Source organism: Malaya genurostris, chromosome 3 (assembly GCF_030247185.1).
Source record: "Malaya genurostris strain Urasoe2022 chromosome 3, Malgen_1.1, whole genome shotgun sequence".
NCBI lineage: Eukaryota > Metazoa > Arthropoda > Insecta > Diptera > Culicidae > Malaya > Malaya genurostris.
Window position 1 is genome coordinate 231,846,663 of NC_080572.1, and position 25,534 is coordinate 231,872,196.

General features: G+C 36.8%; 1 protein-coding gene across 1 annotated transcript in view; it reads right to left on the reverse strand.

Moving 5' to 3' along the window:
- Positions 1–25,534, reverse strand: part of LOC131436774 (T-box transcription factor TBX6-like) — an 80,978-nt gene that overhangs the window by 46,513 nt on the left and 8,931 nt on the right. Inside the window, exon 2 of the mRNA XM_058605682.1 lies at positions 2,745–2,907. Within this exon, the coding sequence (XP_058461665.1) occupies positions 2,745–2,907 (163 nt within the window). The remainder of the gene's footprint in view (positions 1–2,744; positions 2,908–25,534) is intronic.

Below are 25,534 nucleotides of genomic sequence, written 5' to 3' on the forward strand. Positions count from 1 at the left end.
TAGGTAAAATTTCGTTGCTCAAGCAGTGAACGATTAGCTGCCCCCGAAGAGTGTAACAGTAAAAAATATTTGTTGCAATTGGCGTTTTAAGTTCAAATAACTGAATAATTGGTTGAAACAATTGAGACATTTTTTTGCTTTCATGCATACAAGTAACTTTGCTGGGATTGTGTCTTTGCTCAATTGCACGAGTGACATCTCATTGAAACGTTTCATTGTTCGCTCAGGGTGTTTGGCATTGCTCAACTGAAACGTTTCATTACTTATTGGGTGTCGTTGCTAAGCTGCCAACACGATAAATCAAAAATGACAGATTAGTTAAAACAACAGTCGATTAGTTGTACCAAATTTTAACCAACCAAAATCAGAAAAACAACTAATATTTTAGTTGTTTTGCGATCGCTGGCTTTTCCGTGCGGGGGATACGTACCGCATAAAACAAAACCGCGCAAAAAAAAACCGCGTAACTTGGGAAATCCGCGTAAAAAGAGACCCCAGTGTACTTATATCAGAAAAAAAAACATCATGACAATCATTCTGTCAAGTTTTTTTTAACTTGAATAAAATCAAAAACTTTCTTTGGTATAAACTACCACAACCTTTGCCATTTGTAAACAGTTATATCAAGTTGATATAGACTTCAATGTGGCAACCCTTCAGGCTATACAAAATTGAACTAAGCACGCTGTGTGCTAGGCGGTGGCGTTTTCTTCTTCCGTACCAGCACGTACCGATTTTGCATCATTTTGTATGACAGTTTGAGTGCGCATTTTCTCATAAAGTTGCACATATTGCCTTGTAAATCTGAAACCGGAAGTCGGATCAGGCTAAAATTCATTAACAGTCTATGGGACCATAGGACTTTTCATTTGAATCTGAGTTTGTGAAAATCGGTTCAGCCATCTCGGACCTCGGTTCAAAAGTTGGTTTTTACAGTGATTGTATAGCATTTCTATATGAGAAAGGCAAAAAGCCGTATTCTCATGAGATATCCATTTTCTCGATTTTGTTTCAGTAGCTTTTTATAAAATTTTTCACTAAGCGTAGCTTAGAGAATAACACTTCATTGCTCAGACACATTTATTCATATGAAAACATTGTCTTCGAACATCGTTAAAAAGTTTTTCTTCTGGAAACTTTTTCATCGATCATCTCTCAAACTTTTTTAAACATTCATTAGTTTCCTTGTAAGTTCACGTTTTTTGTGGTATAAAATAAAAAAATCGTACGATGGAAAAACTGAGAATTTCGAAAAATTTATTTCATTATTGATTTTTTAAAAATCGAAAGATTTTTTTCGGTGTATATTTCTTTTTTAGAAAGTTCAATTGATTACCTACAACTTCTTAGATACAATTTTCAAAGAAGCTATAGAATTCGAGTTATAATTGTTCGAAAATAATGTGACTTAAAACACATACGCCGCTTTAGAAATTAGTCTTGAGTGAAAAAATCTCTAGACTAGTGAAAAATACTTTATTTGCATGCTGAACACATGTGAAAAGTTTCACGCAAATCGAGAAAGCCTTCGCTACTCACAACAACACTGTTAACTATACCGATTTATCTCTTAAAATACCTTAAAATACGATACAATAGATCGATTCATCATAAGTGTTGCCCAGATTGATTTTTCCGACAAATACAGTTTTTTCAAATAGTTGGCAGCTCTGGCTCGAAAAGTAATGGCGTTGGAATGCGTCATCGTTACGCTCTCACTGTATTTGGAACACTATAAAATTTAATATAAAATCAAAAAGTTTAACATTAGTAAGTTTTTATTAGTACTCAATCAGGGAACAGAACAGATTGGAAAACGACTGATGAATATGAATAAAATAATAGAAATGTTTTCATCCGTGAAAATTATTTTGGCCATTAAACTACTTTGAATGTGACATGCATAAAGTCATAATTAACGTCTGCTCAACGGTTTATGTTAGACTGCTAGGTGGCATAACAGTTCAACATGAACTGATGAGTCTAAGACGAAACATAAAAAAAATCCTAAAACAGTTAGGTGCCCCAAGCACAAAATATGGTTAATTTTTGAATAAACATAATTGACCAAAAGTTTCGCATAAGTCCATTTTTCAACGGCCGCGTGGTTACTAGCAACCATGATAAATGTACGACATTCCATCAAAGTTGTTAGGAAGATTTATTCGGCAAAATCACCATAACCGATTTGTAATCCGATGAAAGTCTTATCCATAACGAGCTGATTCACTCATCCCTACGGATTAAAGCACTTGACTTCTTGGCTGCCGAATGATAAGATCTTGGTCAACTGCTGGTGGATATAATGCGATTTGAAAAAAAAGCATAAAAAAATACAAAAATGATCAAAAACAAAGCACGAAACAAACATTTCGGCTTGGTTTTCTGAAACCTCAAAACAGCATGCGGTCTCCGGCGGCTGGCGCCAGGACGCTTTCTCAAGGAAACTGCACATCACGAGAAGCGCGAGGTGCTCTTTCGGGATTGTAAACACAAATTTTATGTTTTCTCTAGGATCTTACCGATGCTGCTAAACTACGTTTGTTTTATTTTGTTTTTTTTTTGTGAAAAGCATGCTCTTAGTGGAACGGCCAAATGTGATCATTTTTTTTGTCGTAGAATCAACATTTGCTTCCTTTGTCATGTATTTGAAACTGTCGGATTCTTTGAGGCATATTTAGAACATATTCACAGATGGTCATTTAATACTGAAATCGAGGTAATTCATGAATTCAACAACTTACCTTCCACACTTGGTGATGATCATTTCGGTACCGATTTTGTGAAACTCCCGCCAAAGGTCCTTGTTTTGTAGTTTGATTTCCACGCCGGGTAGAGAGTACCTTGGTGGTAGGGCCATCGCATGCATTGGTGGGACCGGAACCGGCAGCATCGATGGGAAAGGATCTGCATAATCATCATCATCATCATGATTATCGTAATAATGCCCGAACATTAGCCATGCAATTCACCACCAATCCCAGAGTTGAAGTTGAAGAACATCAATCAGAGTACAATCAATACGAAGCCAATTCATCCAAATAGCAGCAACAGCAGCAGCAACAACAACAGCAGCAGCAGCCACCGCACAGGCAATCATGAAAATTAGTCGAGATGATAGAAAAATAGAAAAATTGGGTAAGCACAGGTGAATCAGATGATTAGAAAATTCAATAAACGCATGATTTGCTTGATTAAATTAACTTTCCTCCCAACGGATCTACATCAGCGCTAGTGTTTTTTTTTTTTGGAGTCATCAATCAGTTCGTGTGAAAAGAATCGATAACGGCTTCCGCAGGCAGCAGCTTAGCGAGAAACGACGGGTGAAACGAGATAGTTTAGTTGTTTCTTCAAACGAAAATTTCATGTTGCAAATTTGGATAATTTTGCCTATATTCATTTGTTAAGTCGAAGCACTAGCATAGTTTAATGATTACTACAGTAGCACTTTTGTTTGAGCCGTTATTTTTTCAAACACTAATGATTCAACTCACTTCAATTCCACAAATTTGAACTCCATTCTAGGCAGCATAAGTTAACGAAACTAGCCACAATGTACAGTCTTAGATGCGAAATTCGATCAATACTTGTTACCTTCATCAGTGCCTAATACCTATTATGCAAACGATTTATTTTGAATTTTGTTGTTTGTCATTTTAAATCGCCATGAACTTAGCATCACTTTTAATCACAATCTTTCTAAAAACATACACGAAATCAGAAGACACAAAAACACTAACTCAGAGACATAACTCGCACGCTTGGCTATACTGTCATTACTGTCATTACTGTCTTTACTGTCTTTACTGTCTTTACTGTCTTTACTGTCTTTACTGTCTTTACTGTCTTTACTGTCTTTACTGTCTTCTGTCTTTACTGTCTTTACTGTCTTTACTGTCTTTACTGTCTTTACAATCTTTGCTGTCTTTACTGTCTTTAATATATTTACTGTCTTTACTGTCTTTACTCTTTTTATTCTAAACTGTTTAAATCTATACTTTATGTTTCGTCTTCGACTCGTCAGTATATAACAGTTTATGTTGAACTGTTATGTAACCTAGCAGCTCAACATAAACCGCTGCACAAAATAGGATAACCCCTAAATGACAGTTTAAATCTCAAAAATGAATTATGAATAAAATAATATGGAAAAAAGTTAACAGTTTATGTCAACTGCACTACATTCTAGCATTCGTAGGGTAAAGGTATTTGAGATTATTTTGGTATTTTTTGGACCACAGGAACTTATCAATTACCTCATCAAACTGATAAGCAAGTAACTGAATGATTTAAAATATGTTCGCGAAATCTCCCATTTCAATGCTGTGGTAAATAATAAATCAATCGTCTATTTTTAACTTTGTTTCAATCAGGCCATTTGCTTCTACGAAACATATACACTTCAAAAAACCCTGTGATTTTATTAGATGCACACGCAAATTTACGTCGAAGTACATTTAATATTGTGTCTAAGACTCCATGACATGAAATTCATTGAAATAAAAAAAATATTGATAGCAACTGAAATAAAAAAAGAATACTTGAACCGAGAATCATTGGATCGCAAGTACGTCTGTTAATCGCCTGAGCCACAGAAGCATGCATCTGCTTGGCTGGTAAAAGGTGCATTTAAATTTATACAGTCGCACCTGCTAGCAGAACGCAAATCACAGTCGAAACCAGTAAAATTAAAGCTCATCTAACATTAAGTCATACAAATGAAATTTTCAGTCATTTGACAAATTAGTTCTTTATGAATGACATCGTTTGAGGGATAAAATCACCTGTAAAATTAAAATATTTTTTTGGAGTGTAGTCCAAATTATTTGAAATGATAAGCAAAAAAACAGCGAACGAAATAGATTAATGAAACGCCGGGAAATGGCAATTGAGAAAAAAATAAATTTCCAAGGTAAAACTACACACTTATTTATTTCTTTATAGATGCACATAAAGGAGAGTCGTGATACACTTAAATTTACAAATCCAAGAATGTGAAGATAAATCATATCAGTAACTTCACAGTTAATTTAGTTGAAATTTACAACGATACATGCACAAACATTGTGATATACACACTTAAAAAAACCTTGTGATTTTACATCTTATTAGATGCACATAAATGGAGCGTCGCAGTTCACGCAAATTTACGTGGAAGAACATTTAATGTTGTGTCTAAAACTCCATGACATGAAATTCATTGAAATAAAAAAAAAGAACACTGATAGTAACCGCCGCATCGTATAAGGGATTAGTGTCATCACCGAAGAAATTACGCCATGCTTGAATTAACATCAAGCGTAATTTTCCTTTTTTTTTCTAAGAGTGTACAATCTACAATTTTCTCTAATTCAAATTTCAATCTTTTCTAAACAATGTTTCACTTGCCATAATTTTTTTATAAGGTGAAGTTAATACTTTTCATGAGGCCATTTAAGCTATCATTACATTCACTTTGGAAGCTATGGACAATGGAAATTATGTAGAAACTCTCTATATTGACTTCAGCAAAGCTTTCAACAGAATGACATGAAATTCATTGAACATACCATTATTACTATTCAAAATTCAAAACTATGGCATTGAACAAAAACTTTTGGAATGGCTTGAATCATACCTAACAAAATACAAACTGTACGCTATGTATATGTAACCTAATCATTAAAGTGGTTTCACCTAATTACACTCCTAGAAAAAATCGTGTACATTTAAGTCTTCTAAGGCCAACATATTCGAGCGTCAAAAATGATTCACTTTTACAGTTGATCTAAAACATGTTCAATTCATTCTGACATATTTTTCAGAGCTAAAACATGTAAAATTACACGTCCGCGTTCATTTTGGGTAAAACTAACTGTACAAAAGATAGTAAGAAGAAGTGAGTGCGCCAATCTTGACCGACTATATATCAGCTAGTTTTTTACCGATTTCAAAAATTGTATCTCCATAGAAAACATTGAGAATTAGATTTACTTAGAGTTATGCAAAATAGAATTGTCCACCCAACGGTAAAAGAAAAACAGCAAATCAAAGTAACACAGGAAGAAAAGATGAAACTTACACGACATGTAAACCAATCGTACTATTAAACAGACATCAGTTGAAACGAAAATCTGATTTAAAACCATGATTGATGTAAAATTACATTGAAATGCATTTACTTTTTCATCGAACAAGGCTGTATATTTACAAACCGCTTTGTTTTGTAATGTAAATTTCCATTCAATTGCCTGCTCCAAATATGTGCATGAAAATAAATGTAAAATCACAAAATATTTTTGTCTGTGCAGATAAAAATATTTTGTTGATTTAAATCTATTTTCATGCACATATTCAAAGCAGGAAATTAAATATAAAGTTACTTTACAATTTTGCACGTTTCAATATAATTAAACGCAAAACTAGGCGTAAATTGAAAGATACAGTTCTTTTCATTGAAAAATCAATACAATTAATTTGTTTTGCATCGATGAAGGTTTTCAATGAAACTTTCGATTCCACTAATGTCCATTTCATACTATTGATTTACATATCGTTTAAATTTCATTCTTTCTTTCTGTGCTGTTTCGACTGCTGCAGGTTCATAGCGTACGAAATCATACAGATTTCATTCTCAATAAAATTTTTCTCTCTAATGGTGGTAAAAATTTGGAAATCGATCAACAACTAGCCTTTATATAGTCAGTCAAAATTAGCGTTCCCACTATTCATGGTACACAGATAAAAATATTTTGTGAATTTACATCTATTTTCATGCACATATTTGGAGCAGGTAATTAAACATAAAATTACTTAACAATTCTGTACGTTTCAATACAATTTAATCGCAAAATAAGCGTTAACTGAAAGATATAGTTATATTCATTGAAAATTCAATGCAATTCAATTTAGTTTTGCATCGATGAAGGTTTTCAATCAAAATTTCGATTCAACCCATGTTTATTCCATGTTACTATTGATTTACATCTCGTGTAAATTTCATTATTTCTTTCTGTGTAGCCTTAGTAGTCCGCGTAACTTTTTAACCCCTTGGTATTCGGAATGTTAAATCAATTGTGAAAATGTGTCGTTTTTTATGCTTGAGTATGTCGGACTCGTAAGTTAATTAGCAAAACTTTTCTAATGTGAAAATAAGAGAATATAAAAAAGAAAAAAATCTGAGCATTGATTTTAAATTATACACACTTGGAAAAAAATCATGTAATTTTACGTCTCGATAGATGTACATGAAAGGAACGTCACACTTCACTTAAATTTCCATCCAAAATCATGTACAGCCTAATGAACAAAATTTAACAGCGAAATAAACACAAAACTTAGTTTTACATGTAAAAATATGTAATATTCTCTCTCGTTTTCAGGCTTTGTAAACACCAAAAAAAACGCGGCAAACTTGAAGAGTGTATCTTCACTTTCCGAAAAATCAACGCAGATTTTCAATTAGGTTTTCTAAATCGTTAAAACTAGTTCTAGTTAAAACTATTTCACGCTGGAAAGCAACAGTTTTGCCCCACGCTGGGATTCATCCTAAAAAAGTTCGAACACGCAATTGCAAAATTACACAAATTAAAATGCAGAGCTACACTCCAAAAAAATTTGAATTTTACAGGTGACTTAATCCCTAATACGATGTCATTCATAAAGACCTAATTTGTCAAATGACGGAAAAACTTATTTGTAATGACCTAATGTTAGATGAGCTTGAATTTTACTGGTTTCGACTGTAACTTGCGTTCTACTAGCAGGTTCGACTGTATGAATTTAAATGCACCTTTTACCGGCCAAGTAGATGCATGCTTCTGTGGCTCAGTCGATTATCAGACGAACTTGCGATCCAATGATTCTCGGTTCAAGTCGCGGTGGGTTGCTACAAAATCTTTTTTTTATTTCAATGCATTTCATGTCATGGAGTTTTGGACACAATATTAAATGTTCTTCCACGTAAATTTGCGTGAATTGCGACGCTCCATTTATGTGCATCTAGAAAGATATAAAAATTTTTAAGTGTGTATCCAGATAAAAATGTTTTGCGAGATTACATCTACTTTTATGCACATATCTGGAGCAGAAAATTAAACCTAAATTTACGATTCTGTACGTTTCAATATAATTTAAACGCAAAACTGAGCGTAATTAGAAGATACAGTTATATTAATGCAATCCAATTTAGTTTTACATCGATAATCGTTTACAATCAAACTTTCGAATAAAACGAAATCTTTCCCTTGTTTCCGTTGATTTAAATGTCATTATTTCTTTCTGTGTATGAGATTTATCTAATCTGAAGAACTCTTTCCGAAATTTCCATTCTTGAACATTGACATTGACATTGAGAAGTAAATTGTTCGATGGTTTAAAGTTTAAAATCGTTTTCAGGCTTTGTAATCTGACCAAAAACTAAAAGTGGACACACAAAATGAATGAAGCTAATTTTGATTTCTATTAACATATTGTATACTTTAATAGTATATACTTCGAATAAAAGCTTTCCGATAATGATTGAATTGCGACCCACTCTATCAAAATTTTGATATTTAATATACATAAAACCGAACTTCGGAGTTGCAAAATCTAATTAGATGTTCAACGAACCGGAGATCGTAATAAAATGCTCTCTATTTGAATCTCCTGTGACAGTTGCCACTGCACACTTTTATAGTCATTTCTAATACAAACGATTCAAACTGTTAAGCACTTATTTTTGTTCTGCTGAAACTACTTTCTGTTGTTATCTTACTATTCCACTCAGTTCGGAATTGAACAGGAGCAAAGCAAAGCAAAAATCAGCTTTGGCGCCTCATTTATATTCCGACTCTCGTTCTGAGCTTCTCGTTAGCAAGATTGTGCATAAAATGCTGATTATTTCGTACACGGAAAAGCAATGGAATCACTTGTGAATATATTAGAACCCAATTATAACAATAAATTGAAAGATAAGAACCTGTAAATCGTGTGCATAACCAATCAATATGTTGTCAAAAAATGAAATAAATGGGTTTTTCATATAGTATGAGCATAGCGTGATGAGTAAGCCGATTGTCGTTCAAGCATCCTATCACGGTTCGATTCCCAACTTTGCACGTACACGGAACCACCCGCGATCACTATACAACTAAAAATGAAAGGTTTAATTTCCGATGTAGGTGAAATTAAAGTATTGACACAGTAGAATAGCCACTTTTAACACAATTGAAAGATACATTTGTCACCGTTACAACGTCTAAATTCCCTTTAGTAGTTTACTTCTCAAAAAATGGCGATCCGGATTTTGCAAAAATAATTCATTCGTAGATCGACCTTAAAAACGCCGTTGTCACAATTGAAAGAGTTTCCGTGACTAGCAACGATGGGTTCTACCTATATTCTAGCTAAGCAATGGGTTCACCAAACTACTCCTCAAACAAATAAATGTCCAAAATTATCTTGATTATTTAAAAAATAAAACCTTTTGAAATGTTCATCTTAAATTGACAGCATGTGAAAGCAATAAATTTTTCCACAATCTAAATATGAAAAAATAACAGGCATGTTGAATAAATCAATAACTTTTTAGTTGAAACTGCCATAACAAGAGTCATCAATTGAAATATTGCAATTTTATAATTGACAGTTTTTCCGTGCTGAGTCAAAAAGTCGTCCCGGGTTGGCGGTTCAATGCATAGGACGCTGGTCTTGCAAGGCAGTTGTCGGATGTACGAGCCCCGACCTGGAAGGATTCTTAATGTCAGTAGGATCCGTAGTACTAGCCATGTAATGATTCTGTACATTAAGAATCGGCTGGGAACTCTGTTGAAACAGAAAGGCCGAATTCCACAAAAGGAATGTAATGCCAAGACTTTGCCTGTCAAAAAGTTTATCTAACCCGAGATCACTAGCCTATATTAGATGATCTTCTGTCTTATTTAAAGAAAGAAGCAAAATCATGATGAAGTTACTGTCGTTCCTACTTTTCTCCAACAGGCATAAAACCCCCTCACTTCTTGGATTAACAGATTACAATGAACCAAATGGTTTATTAGAAGAAAAAAAAAGTGATATACTGCCCAACCAAGAAAATAACGAGAATATTGGTATTGAAAACAAGAATAGATGAAAGTCAAATAACAAAAATCAACATATGCTCAATAAGAAAAGCCTTCTGCCACCCTGCAACGAGGATATATTCTCGCATTTCGGTGATAGAGCGAATGATACAGTTTACCGTGATGAGAAGAATAAGACTGATTGCTTACGGAAAGCCCATCGCGACTAGAGTATGAAGTTTAAACAGAAAAAAAACAGCAACAGATCCGACCAACAATGATAAACGCGGGATGCTGGGATACCGAGTCGTCTTGGCACGCCCCAATTTCATAAATCATTCATCTTCTGGGGCGGAATGGGAAGCTAAATCGCGAAACCGACAGATACCGGGCATGATGGGATGGAAAGGCGGCAATCAGGATGATGCTGGAATTTGGCAGTCTGAAAACAAGTACAGGTTGATTGAAAACAATTTTGTTTTAGCATTGGAGCGAAAACTCATTGATTAGGCAGTGCCGAAGAACGACAGAGTTAATATTTTCAAATGACTCAGAAATATATGGAAACCACCCAAGAAGCCCATCTAAAAGAGCTTAGTTGCTTCAAAGGGAGAAATCTGAAGTTTATCAACTTGTCAAACATCCCTATCGCACCAGGGATCTTGTCCATCTGTACCACTACATCACATAGAAAAAGTTCAGATGAAAACGAAACGATTGGGATACGAAACAAAAAAAACAAAATGCCAACAAGCTCGAAAAAAAGCATAATTTGTTTTAATGTAAAAAATAAACATAATTGAAAACACAAAATCATCCTCCCGATCCCGAACGCGGACGGGGCGCGCATTCGATGGCAGCTGCCACACGCAAACAGACTTCATTTCGGAACGACACATCAATCGAACGGACCCGAAGAAAAAAGAACTGTCTTCGGTGCCATTCCTCTCTGGTTTTGTACGGGATGGGGGAAGGAACTGGTCAACAGTGTCATGTACGGTTGTTTGTCAGTCAGCTAGGTGAGCTTGATTGAACATATTCCGAAACAAAGGCACGTACCAATAATCGACGTCGAGGAGCCAGCGTTAGAGTTTAAGTTTGGTGTTTCAATCTTGGATCTCTGCCCTGCGTCAGTGGTCACATGGTGACCCTAGAAAATAGGGATCCAATGCGGTTGGTGATGAGAATCTCGGGCACTCTAATTTGCGGTTTTCCTCTGCATGACACCCCCGAGTGAACAGTTAATCACGACTAGATCATTTTTATTCGAACTAGGAAAATAGGAAAATCGAATAAGAAAATTACCGTGCATACTTGACTCCGCTGCTTAACAATACTCGTGTTAGATATTCAAATTTTATTCGATACACTGATAATATTAGACTACAACAACAGAATATTATTCTCAACATTTGCTACTTAGCCATTGTAGACTAGCTGGCGCACCTTCTTGCGAATGTTCCTCATTGAATTCCGTACAGACTTGTTTTTTTTCCCATAAATACGTTTATTTCTTAAGGCAGTTTACATAAGTTTTTCTTCGCCGTAGCATCACTTTTACATAATATTCTTATCCTAATTTAATTCTAACATAGTAACAACGTTTTGAATTTATTAAAACATATTCTCTTATAGCTTAAATATCATCTTAGGTAACTCGTCATTAATTATGAAATCTACTCGGAAATATTATTTGAACCAAACGATTAACTTCTATAAATTATAAAATAAGCTGTTATTTTCAGACATTTTGTTGATAATTTCATAAACTGTTTCGAGTTTGTTTGTGTCATTACATAATTTTTATTCTAATTTAGCTATTGGTTGAACTCATGGACGCAGCTGGGATCAGAACTAAGTCTTAAAAGGGGCCTTTATTAAATTGAAACTCCAATTTTCTTTATGAAATGATAAATAAGTTTCATGTATGAAAGGTCACGACAAGCAAGAATGTCTCGAACTGGGATATTGGATAGTTTACCTTGGGTACGCAAAGAATTTATTAGTTGAGATCTGACATCACGATACTCCACGCATGTCCAAACGACATGATCAATATCCCGATAACCTTCTCCGCAAGCACAATGATTAGTCTCGGAGAGCCCAATTCGAAGGAGATGTGCATCTAACGTGTAGTGATTGGACATGAGTCTGGACATCACACGAATGAAATCCCTACTCACATCCAGTCCCCTGAACCATGCCTTTGTCGATATTTTCGGAATAATTGAGTGCATCCACCGACCCAGATCATCTCTATCCCAAGATGCTTGCCAGCTGGCAAGTGTTCTTTGGCGAGACGAGCTATAGAATTCGTTGAAAGCAATCGGTCGCTCATAAATTTCACCCTCAATAGCACCACGTTTGGCTAAATTATCGGCTCTTTCATTGCCTGGAATGGAGCAATGAGCCGGGACCCAGACTATAGTGATTAGATAATTATTATTCAATATGTCGTTCAGACACTGTTTTATTTTACCCAAGAAAAACGGTTCATTTTTGCCAGCAGCGATTGAGCGAATGGCTTCAATTGCACTCAGACTATCTGTGAAGAGGAAATAATGGTTTGGAGATAATGTGACGATTACACTCAAACTATAATGAACTGCTGCTAGCTCTGCTATATAAACAGATGCAGGTTCTTGAAGCCTAAATGAGGCCGAAACATTATTGTTGAACATACCAAACCCTGTCGCTTCTTCAATTCGCGATCCGTCCGTGTAAAACATTTTCTCAGAGTCAATATGCCTGAACTTACTTGAAAATATTTTTGGGATTTCCGTCGAGCGTAGATGATCCGGGATTCCACGCACTTCACGCTGCATGGATGTATCGAAAAATAAAGTTGAGTCAGGGGCACTTAGGATGCTGACACGGATAGGAATATATCTTGAAGGGTTGATTTCCTGTGACATATGGTTAAAATATACTGTCATAAATTTTGTTTGAGATCGAAGCTCGACTAGTCGTTCGAAATTATTAATTACCATGGGATTCAGCACCTCACATCTTATTAGCAGGCGTGATGAAAGCTCCCAAAATCGATCTTTTAATGGAAGAACTCCCGCCAGAACTTCAAGACTCATTGTATGTGTCGAGTGCATGCAGCCTAAGGCAATTCGCAAACAACGGTACTGAATTCGCTCAAGTTTGATAAAATGAGAGTTTGCAGCGGAACGAAAACAAACGCATCCATATTCCATCACTGAAAGTATCGTTGTTTGATACAATTTTATTAGATCTTGCGGATGAGAACCCCACCAAGATCCTGTTATTGTTCGAAGAAAATTTACTCTTTGTTGGCATTTCGTTATCAGATACCTAATGTGTCCTCCCCACGTGCATTTGGAATCGAACCACACCCCGAGGTATTTAAAAGTTAAAACCTGTTGGATCATTCTTCCCATCATATGGAGCTGAAGCTGCGCGGGATCATGCTTTCTTGAAAAGACGACTAACTCTGTTTTCTCCGCAGAGAATTCGATACCAAGATGAACAGCCCAAACGGACAAGTTATCTAAGGTATCTTGCAATGGTTTATGCAGGTCAATAGCTTTGGGCCCAGTAACTGAAACCACGCCATCATCTGCCAATTGCCTTAGTGTACATGGGGTTACTAGACAGCTGTCAATGTCATTCACGTAAAAATTATAGAGGAGCGGACTGAGGCATGAGCCTTGCGGGAGACCCATGTAGCTAATTCTGAATGTTGCCAAATCGCCATGTGAAAAATACATGCACTTCTCTGACAAAAGGTTGTGCAAATAATTATTTATAACCGCTGGAAGTCCATGTTGGTGGAGCTTGTCTGAAAGAACATCAATGGAAACTGAATCAAATGCTCCTTTAATGTCTAAAAATACAGATGCCATTTGTTGCTTTTGATCGAAGGCAATTTGGATGTCAGACGAAAGTAATGCAAGGCAATCATTCGTCCCTTTATTTCTACGGAAGCCAAACTGAGTATCTGACAACAAACCGTTCGTCTCGACCCAAGTGTCGAGACGTCGTAGAATAATTTTTTCGAACAATTTTCTGATGCAGGACAACATCGCAATGGGTCTATATGAGTTGTGATTGGAAGCTGGTTTCCCCGGCTTTTGAATGGCGATAACTTTCACTTGTCTCCAGTCAGGCGGAACAATATTTTGCTCAAGAAACTTGTTGAACAATTCCAACAAACGTCTTTTTGCGAGGTCGGGCAGATTCTTCACCAAGTTGAATTTAATTCTGTCCAACCCAGGGGCGTTATTGTTACAAGACAAGAGTGCTATAGAAAATTCCATCATTGAAAATGGGTTATTAATAAAACCATTATTTGGAGGAGATTCCCGTATAATGCTTTGCGTAGGAACAGAATCTGGGCAAACTTTCCTAGTAAAGTCAAATATCCATCGGTTCGAGTATTCATCACTCTCATTGCCCACGTTACGATTCCTCATTCGTCTGGCAGTATTCCAAAGAGTGCTCATTGAGGTTTCTCTTGACAAACCTTCGACAAAATGTCTCCAATAGCTACATTTTTTGGCTCGAAGTATGCTCTTGTACTTGGTTTCTAAAACCATAAGTTTTTCAAAATTCTGAGGAGTTCCTCCTCCCCGTTTTAGAAACGTCTTGCAAGCATTTTGTTTTGCGAGTTTAGCCTCTGAGCACTCTTTGTCCCACCAGGGGTTGGGAGGCCTTCTGTTAGTCGTTGGCCCAGGAAAGCGTTTAGTTTGGGATTGTTCTGCTGCCTCCAGAATCGAACAAATGAGGAAGTCATATTCTTCAAGTGGAGGGAGCTCTTCCATTGAATTCAAAATACTAGAGATTCTACTTTGGTATTTAATCCAGTCGATATTTTTTGTCAAATCATATGGAATACTAGCTGAATTAGCAATACATTTGTTACAGCTAATTGAGATGATGATTGGTAAATGATCGCTACCGTGTAAATCAGGCAATATTTTCCAGGTGCAATCTAGTCGAATTGATGTTGAGCAAAGAGATAGATCTAATGCACTTGGGCGTGCAGGAGGTCTTGGGATCCGTGTCATGCTACCCATATTTAATACCGTCATGCTAAAATTGTCACAAATGTTTTGTATTAAAGATGATCTGCTATCATTGTAAACGGAACCCCACATCATTCCGTGCGAATTTAAATCCCCCAGAATCAATCGTGGAGCAGGAAGGGCTTCAACCATTTCATTAAGCTGTCGCTGTCCAACTTGTGCTTTTGGAGGAATATAAACCGAAGCTATGCAAATATCTTTGCCTTTAATGTTTATTTGGCAAGCAACAACTTCTATACTAGAAGTTGAAGGGATGTTTAATCTATAAAAGGAATAGCATTTCTTAATTCCCAAAAGCACTCCACCATACGGAGAGTCTCTATCGAGACGTATAATGTTAAAATCATTACAATTTAAAGCTATGTTTGAAGTAAGCCATGTCTCGCATAAAGCAAATACATCACATTTTTGACTATGCAATAAGATTTTAAATGAATCAAGTTTTGGCATGATGCTTCGACAATTCCACTGCAGGACAGTGATTGTATCATTTGCGACGGGTGATAAATTATCCATCAAAAGATACAAAACCTGAGACAATTGGCCATTGAGCTGATAACTGCTTCAAAAAGGTTCTAGCTATTGGAAGGAATGCCATTATGAGGGTCTTTAAGGGTTCAGATATATTGAATGCTGAGAAAATCCATTCAACAATTTCCGAAAACTTCAGTAATCCTGTTGGTGGCTGTGAAATGGAGCCCACTGGATTATTATCTTTTTCTGTGCTAGATCCTGGATTGGTTTGTGAATTTGACAAACCAGGAGGCACAGTCTTTGGTTTTGACTTTTTTTGTTTAACACGGGGATCTTTTTTTGAAGATGAAATTTTAGGTGTCTTTTTTGGCAATTTGGAGGAAGACTTCTTTCTCTTAACTGACCCTTGGGTAGTGATAAACGAATTACCTTCACTATTTTCGTCAGAGTCAGAGTCCTCTGGTTCCTCTAGATTTGAAAACCCGTTTTCGGTTTCCAAAGGGGGGACATCAATGACCGTTTTAGGCATTTCTGCATATGTGCGCTTAGACCGTGCTTTTAAAGAAAGCTTAATTTTGTCTTTGTGCACTTTAAATGCAGTGCATACTGAAATATCCTCATGAGGACTTTCCCCACAATAAATACATTTTTCAATTTCCTTGTTGCAATCATTATCTTTATGAGGTCCTTCACACTTAATACATTTTGGTTTATTGCTACAGTAAGTAGCTGTGTGTCCGAATTTTTTGCAGTTCGTACAATTCATTACATTTGGAACAAAAAGCCGAACAGGGAGGCGAATTTTATCGACATAGACATGGGACGGCAACGCAGATCCGGCAAATGTCACTCGAAACGAGTCTGATGGGCGATAAACTTTTTTTCCCTCTTCATAAACTACTGAGTACAGTTGTTTGCACTCCAGTATTTTCACACCCTCAAGCATAGAGTTCTTGAAACGACCAACACCATGCTTGAGTAAATCATCTACCGAAAGACTCCCTTCGGTAACAACACCGTCAATTTCGACATCTTTGGAGGGTATGTAAACTTTATACTCTTTAATGAAATGTTCCGAAGAGACAATATCATTCGCGTGTTTCAAATTATTTACCACAACACGAATTTTATCGTTATTTACTTTTATGATCTCTTTGATTGAAGAGTATCGTGATGTCAAACCTTTAGAAATTTGGTAAATGTTTAATGGCTTTGATATACGTCTAAAAAAGACTATCCAAGGCCCAGAAAAGCTCTCCTGATATTTTTTCGTTCGTGGGGGTATAGGATTCATGCTAGGATTTACGTCCATGGATTCATCCATCACATTAAAATTTTTAATCAAACTTTAAAATAAAAAATGAAACCAACACTACACAGTACTCAATCAAAAGGAAAAGAAAAAACTTCTACCTTGAAATTGTTGTCTATCTCCGTTGCACTGCCGTGTAGATCCTCGTTGCTCTAGATGTTCTTGTTGGATGCTGATTGTTGGATGTGATGCTACTGCTACCTGACATCCAGCACCACACGATTTCCGCTTCTCTTTTGTCTTCGCCAGCTGTAACCAGCGCAGGTCACCGGTGTATACCTGCGAGTTGTATGGCAGTGGAAAGACCGAGTTGTCTTGTCTCCTTCTTCCTTGTGCTCCGCACCGATATGCTTCTGCACCGAAGTGCCTTCGCACCGGTGTGCCTTTGCACTCTCCTGCTTCTGTGTGCCTTTGCACTCTTCTTCTTCAATGTGCCTTTGCACTCTCCTGCTCAGCACTTGTGGCTGTATATTGTGGCCTGGGTAGAGCTTGGGAAACGCCCTTTGTTGTTTCCTTCACCAGCTTGGCCCAGCACTAGGGCTCTCTTATGCAGCACGATTTTACGTTTTAACGGCTGCTGCCAACAGGTCTCTACCTGTAGTTCAACCGTTGTCGTATTTAACGCGTGTAAACTAACCAGCGTTATTAAACTGTACGCTTCTATACACAACCTTCTCGGTTGAACGGCTATTACTGATCCGTACAGACTTCTTGGCGACAAGTTTTGACACTTTTTTCCAATCTTTTTCGAACTGTTGAATGGTTTCGGCTGCCAAGGCATGTTTCCTAAGATGTGCCTTCGTTAATGCCCAAAATTCCTCAACTGGTCGAAGTTGTGGGCAATTTGGTGGATTCATGTCTTTTGGGACGAAAGTGACATTTTTGGTGGTATATCATTCTACCGTTGATTTCGAGTAGTGGCAAGAAGCAAGATCTGGCCAGAAGACAACAGGATCCTTGTGGCTTCGAATCATGGATAGAAGTCGTTTTTGTAAACATTCCTTGATTTATATTTCGCTGTTCATTGAAGCAGTGGTGATGAAGGGTTTCGAAATCTTACCGCAGCTACAAATTGCTTGCCAGACCATAGCTTTCTTACCAAATTTTTCGACTTCAATCGATCGAGCAAATCAGAAATATGAAAAAAGAAAATGAATACACTCAGTTCGTAAAAATAGTTTTAGCTGTTTGAAATTTAATTCATAAAATAAGTTTTGTAAAACGTAATCCATTTACGGAACGGATGTCGTTCTACAATTCTCTACGGCGACTTCCGGTTCATCGATATTCCCGTTCATTTGAGCAGAGTTGGCATCACTGGGAGTACGATGCGGTGCCAAAGTGTTGTTCTCAAAAAAGTCTAATTTCAATATATATCCGTCAACTTATAGAATAGTAATTTGCCGAAACAGTTATTTTGAGTGATAGTGCAGCTGTGGCAAGCAGTGCTGTAAAACTTCATTCAATTCAATTGAAACTGAATGTGGAACACATTGACGATCTCTCTAATGCAGTAAACTTCACTCTCTGACACACACAATGTTTGCTGACGGCCCGAACGGGCAGCATTCAATTCATCACTCATTTCTCTTCAATCGAGGCTCAGTTTAACCACCGTCAGTTGATCTCTTGAAATGACAAAATATCTCTTTTAGTAGTGTGAGAGCGGCCTTCAAATGAGGCTCATGTAAACATTCGAATTGGTTCAAGAAAATAGATGAAAGACAAACCAGATAGCTGAAATATCAATCACAGAATACACATAAAATGATTGTTTCCTCCTTTAGTTTTCATTTTTAATACTTTACTCCATTTATAATTCTATTCGTTCGAATTTGCTTACTACCAAGAGCGAAGGCATTGAAACAGGTAGACTACTTGGCACTCGATACGATTATTCAACTGACGATGAATTCCGGCAGCTTCACTTGAAAATGGCAGCAAAAGTTAAATGAATTAGTCGGGATATGCTAACTGTCAGCGGCCAAAAACTTCATTTTCATCTTATTTTATTCGATTGAAAATGAAATTTTACTGCACTGGTGGCAAGTGTGTTTTGATTAGTTAATGTTATTTATTGATTATTACTGATTCGCGAAACTAAAAAAAGTTCATGCGTCGAAAACTGCGACTTTACCACCCAAAATTAAACCACGTCAACCGATCGAATTGCCATCTGCACATAATTGCCGGTGTTATCAGATTTATATGGAATGTGTGAAAATTTGCAAGTCAATCGTGTGATTCAAGCTGAAAATCTAAAATTGGTCTGCAGCAAACCCACTCGCAAATGTTTATTTCATTTTTTCTGCAGTGGTGTGTCATGTTGTTTACAGCAATGCAAATAGGAGAAACAAGATACTGGTGAGATGGTTCCTTAGAGATATTTTACATTTTTCTTATTTACAATGTCTTATCATATTTCTACTTGCTAAAAATCGGACTAGACTGACCTCCGTTGATTATTTGGGGAACGTTTCGGGTTTAACGCTAAGATTAAAAAATAATGTTACTGAAGATTGCTTATATAACTAATTTCCGGTGTGCCTTGTTTTTAACATACACTTCAAACTTTTCCACATTTCTTTACGTTTACTATCTTGTTATTTCTGTAACACATGTCTGAGTTACGTGACTGTTTGGATCCATCAGGTATTTTAAGTATTCTCGGTAGCCGGCTACCCAGAGCAATTAGCACATGATTGTATTATTCGAAAATTTACTAACAAACAACACAACAATGCAGCGGATTCCTCGGTTACTATTAGCAACATGCATTGAACTAACAATCCTTTCTTCACAAGTGCATCTGCATCTGGACGTGGCCGGCAACGGAAAGCAGTGTCATTCAGTTCCACTGACTCAGTCGATTTTAAAAGCCCATATTTCAGTTATTTCCATAAATCTTCGATTTTGAAACGAATTTAAACAGAATCCGAATATTGTCATAGCACATATTTTCGTATTATGCAAAAACCTAGTTTTATTTTCTCACCTCCAACTTTTGAAACCTTTTGGGTTCCATAAGAACTATGCAAAATTTTAGTTCGACCGGATAAAAACTATTTTCGCGCCAGAGGTTCAAGTTTGTATTGGATTTAATATAAAGGAAATTGACTTTTTACAAAAAAAATCGGTTGGAGATCAACCTATAAACTCTGAACATCAGTGCCTATGTTATTTTCGTAGGAAATTTTACGAGAAAGAAAACCTTCGAAAACCGCAAAACAATCCGACATTTGTAGAAAAAGTTTTTAAAGGAAAACCGACAAGATGAAGTGATCAACTCAAAATCCAGCATTTAGAAACCGCGGGGCTAAACCGACCTATGAAGTTTCACACAAAAATGAGGACCAAATACAGTAGGGCGCCTTTTAACTTTGAATGCAAAAGCCGGATAAATGCATTGAGAGCAAAAACCGGTCATGGATTTTGCAATACAAGAATCGTTTAAAAACATATTTTCTACGACAACCGGACAAAATAACTTTGAATGCAAAAACCGGACAAAAACTTAACCGGTTCTTCCAAAACAAATGTATTTATCCGGTTTTTGCATTCAAAGTTTTTACAAACTGCTTTGTTTAAATTTATAGTAAATCTGTATTTAATACGAGATAAGAAGTGTGGTAGCAAAATAGATTATTGTTATACAATATTTGGGTATGTTTCAAGAATCTTTAAGAATATTAAGTCGAAAATTATGTATTCTGTTGAACTACATTTTTTTTGTCCTGTTGAGCCCCGCATTGATTTTCGAGACGCAATAATAATTTTGTTTTCCATTTAATCGAAGGCACATAATAGTCGCTAAATTCAACACGAAATGAACATCTAAAAGCACTAATAAGAACGTCATATATCCGTGTCAGCATCCTAAGTGCCCCTGACTCAACTTTATTTTTCGATACATCCATGCAGCGTGAAGTGCGTGGAATCCCGGATCATCTACGCTCGACGGAAATCCCAAAAATATTTTCAAGTAAGTTCAGGCATATTGACTCTGAGAAAATGTTTTACACGGACGGATCGCGAATTGAAGAAGCGACAGGGTTTGGTATGTTCAACAATAATGTTTCGGCCTCATTTAGGCTTCAAGAACCTGCATCTGTTTATATAGCAGAGCTAGCAGCAGTTCATTATAGTTTGAGTGTAATCGTCACATTATCTCCAAACCATTATTTCCTCTTCACAGATAGTCTGAGTGCAATTGAAGCCATTCGCTCAATCGCTGCTGGCAAAAATGAACCGTTTTTCTTGGGTAAAATAAAACAGTGTCTGAACGACATATTGAATAATAATTATCTAATCACTATAGTCTGGGTCCCGGCTCATTGCTCCATTCCAGGCAATGAAAGAGCCGATAATTTAGCCAAACGTGGTGCTATTGAGGGTGAAATTTATGAGCGACCGATTGCTTTCAACGAATTCTATAGCTCGTCTCGCCAAAGAACACTTGCCAGCTGGCAAGCATCTTGGGATAGAGATGATCTGGGTCGGTGGATGCACTCAATTATTCCGAAAATATCGACAAAGGCATGGTTCAGGGGACTGGATGTGAGTAGGGATTTCATTCGTGTGATGTCCAGACTCAATTCCAATCACTACACGTTAGATGCACATCTCCTTCGAATTGGGCTCTCCGAGACTAATCATTGTGCTTGCGGAGAAGGTTATCGGGATATTGATCATGTCGTTTGGACATGCGTGGAGTATCGTGATGTCAGATCTCAACTAATAAATTCTTTGCGTACCCAAGGTAAACTATCCAATATCCCAGTTCGAGACATTCTTGCTTGTCGTGACCTTTCATACATGAAACTTATTTATCATTTCATAAAGAAAATTGGAGTTTCAATTTAATAAAGGCCCCTTTTAAGACTTAGTTCTGATCCCAGCTGCCTTCATGAGTTCAACCAATAGCTAAATTAGAATAAAAATTATGTAATGATACAAACAAACTCGAAACAGTTTATGAAATTATCAACAAAATGTCTGAAAATAACAGCTTATTTTATAATTTATAGAAGTTAATCGTTTGGTTCAAATAATATTTCCGAGTAGATTTCATAATTAATGACGAGTTACCTAAGATGATATTTAAGCTATAAGAGAATATGTTTTAATAAATTCAAAACGTTGTGACTATGTTAGAATTAAATTAGGATAAGAATATTATGTAAAAGTGATGCTACGGCGAAGAAAAACTTATGTAAACTGCCTTAAGAAATAAACGTATTTATGGAAAAAAAAATAAGAACGTCATAATAATGCACAGAAATCAACCAAAAATTCAGAAAGTGTAAAAAAAAATCAGTAAAACATGAACACGTTTTTACATGGACACGATTGACGCCAAGCTGAATTGACTCAACGCAATCCAGCTAACTGACATCTGTCTGTCACGCGGAAGCGCGTTTACAAATTCAATCCATGGATCGAAATAATTGCAGGTTTATGAAATATTTAAGCTGTCTGGTTTAAACCCATATCCAGTCGGGCCCCAGTTTCCTTTATACTAAAAGTTGGTTGCTGTTATTGAAACTACACATAGGAATGAAATTGGATGCAGAATAACCACTGGATTGTGTATTCCAACATGCGATCGGTAATTTATAATATTTCCAATAAATTATTTGGAAAATTAAGATATTCTCTAATGCAATTGAAACAACTAAACGAAAATGAGTGAAAAGCATTCCTGCTTCATCATCCTGTTCTTGGCAAGTTTTTCATGCATTTTCCACAATAGTTACTGGAACAAACAGCAACTCAGAAATGCATCCACAATCAACAGACGAACACGGATCTTCAAACATGGTTACGGAACCAACATGGAATCCTGTTTGTTTTAGAAAATTAGTCCCACCTCAATCTTTCATCTGTTGGTTTTTCGATTTTGGGCCCCTTTTCGATGATGATAATGATGATGATCCTCGCCGCAGGGGATGATTAATGACTGAAAGGTTTGGGAAAAATTGGAAATCGGTTCCCTAGACGTACGTAGAGCACATGGTTGAAGAAAAAAAAAACATTCGTTGTCCATGTGCACCATAAGGGATGAATCGATGAGATGATGACGGTCAGGGATCAGTAGATTAAACAAACAACCATGGGGTGTGGAATAATTAATTTTGTTTTCGGACTCGGATTCGGAATGCGGGACGAAAGGTGATGATCATGTGAGCGATGAATGTCTGGAGAGAATTTTAACAGGTTGAAATGTCAATTCTGATGCGTCCGAACAAATTTCCAAGGCACAGAGATCTTGATCAAACCGAGTGACGCCAAGAGTCGAACATGCGGGTGTCAGTTTGATTTTTCTTGTTTTATGATTAATTTCGAATGTTTCTGCGTGATTGATGGGATTTTTATTCTCATATAGGATTCACTATGTTATTTTTCTAGTGAAAAAATAAAGCCAAACAACCATCACGTAAACGTTAATTGCACCTACTTGCCATATTATCATCAGTTCGGCAATTCTCACTCCTCGTGAGTTGAGATGCCGGTGGCAACCATGTGCCAAAAACTAACAAACCATTAGCGGTCCATTTTGGCACGTCATTACTTCCAACACACGGCCCACACCGTTTGAAACAACAACAAACCCAAACACTCGAGACTAGAATGTCAAGCGTGGCTTTCAATTTCCCGTAGATAATTAAAGGCAACATCTCATTTCCTCTTGTCACTCATTACGGCGAGAAAAGAGTTGACAAAATGTGTCGCACACTTTCACGTGGGAAGATAATGCCAAGCAACGAAGCAATTGTCAAAAGTATGTCTACAGCAAAAAAAAGCTCCAAAAACATGTCTAAATGATGTAGGGAACGTGTGTAGCTGCAGGCAGTAGAAGCAGTTACAAAAAAGTTATGGTCTCATAATTAACAACCCGCGCTCGTGTGGTCGTCTCGTGCGTTGGGCTGGTTGTAGAATCAAAGGGAAGGGGACGATTTCGTCAGATTTCTGTTTCCCCGATTTAAGTTAGCAAGACTATACCGTTCTGAACAAGTTGTGTAACGTAACTCAATTTCGCAATTGAAACGGCTATATAATTGTGAATGGTATCTAAACATTGATTCGAAAAGTGTCGCGAATTACATCCCACCATGGACAGCTGTCGTAGGTTCGATCCAGCTGTGCGTAAAATACTTTCTTCTCGTCTCATGTGACAAGTGTACGTTGATGATGCTGTAATTGAAGAAACGACCTTTAATCTTCAACACACAAACATCCTGTCGCTGATTGGTTCCCATCCAACGCATCTTGGTCAACACTATAAAATCAGTTTCCAGTACACTAGATGTACCACCGCTCTGGTAGAAAATAACCGCTCTATTCACCCTTTTTCTGACCCGTCCAACAAAGTTCCTGCAGTGCTACGACACCGAATTTGCGAGTTTACAACTGATCGTGAAGTAACCAACCGTTTTACATTTCCATGTGTCGAGCTTCCAATCGTTGTCCTTTTTTTATCGCCTAGGTCGATGCCGATTGTTCCGATACGTGTTTATGGCTAGATTGTTCGTAACGAGTGATTCCGGGCGGCTCGCTGGGCCTGTTCCAACCCCCTGTCTCGCTATAGTGGGGGTTTCTTTGTTGTATACCACACCACATAACTGACATAAGCGACAGGTACTTAATTCTGCCTACGGTAGGGTTATCACGCCATTGCTCGCTCGCACCCTCTCATTCTGCTACTACCGCGGAAGGCGGTAGCTCCCAGTCGACACGGGTAATCATAAGAAACACGTGGAGGCATGAGATAGAGACTTGTGATCATTTGATGAGGAAAAGTATTCAAATACAAAATAAATAAATTTAATACAAATACAGACTCATGCATTGGCGATTGCGCGGTTTAGTAGTGCTTCCATGTGGTATAAAGATCAACCGTGTACGAGTAAAACCTTCTGTTCAATCGACTGAAAAGGTTCAAGTCGTGTATAAATAAATGACATTAATAATAAATTTCTCATAATCTTCCAACAGAAATATTTATCAATTTCTATCTTGCTTCAAAGTTTTATTTGATAATTTGATTTGATTTTTTCTTCCATGCTTTCCCCTGTTTTCCAAGATTACACATTGTATCAACCATCGCAAAAATTCGTTAATATTATTATTTTAGTGACATAGATATATCCGTCCGGTTGTATGAATCACCAAATTCCTGATAACCGACACCTCAAATTTACAATAGATTGTTGATTTTTTTCTCGGTAGTCGGCTGCCAGATCAATCTTTATAACCGGTCATTCAGTGATTTGGTATCTGGTGGGTAACCAGTTTATGCACATGACTAATTTAATATTTTTTACGTTTCCTTATATTTTACGTTAAGAATATGTCATGGGCAGTTTGTACAAACTGGTAACCCACGAGGTACCGAAACCCTTGAATGTCTACAATCTGATAACGGCCAGTAAACCGTCAAATTGTTCTGTTCTTTCGGAACGTCAGGAAGAACATTGCACTTCAGTACAATAAAAAAGTATTTTGCAAAACAGTATTACCTTTATATCTGCTTATCGGATTATGTTGATTCGCGAGGTGGCATTAGCAGTTTAATCTTATCTGCTAATGCACTGATGTTTCAAAGACGAAACGTAACAAATATAATTTAACCAATTTAACATTTAGTAAATGCGAACTCAATTTACACGAAT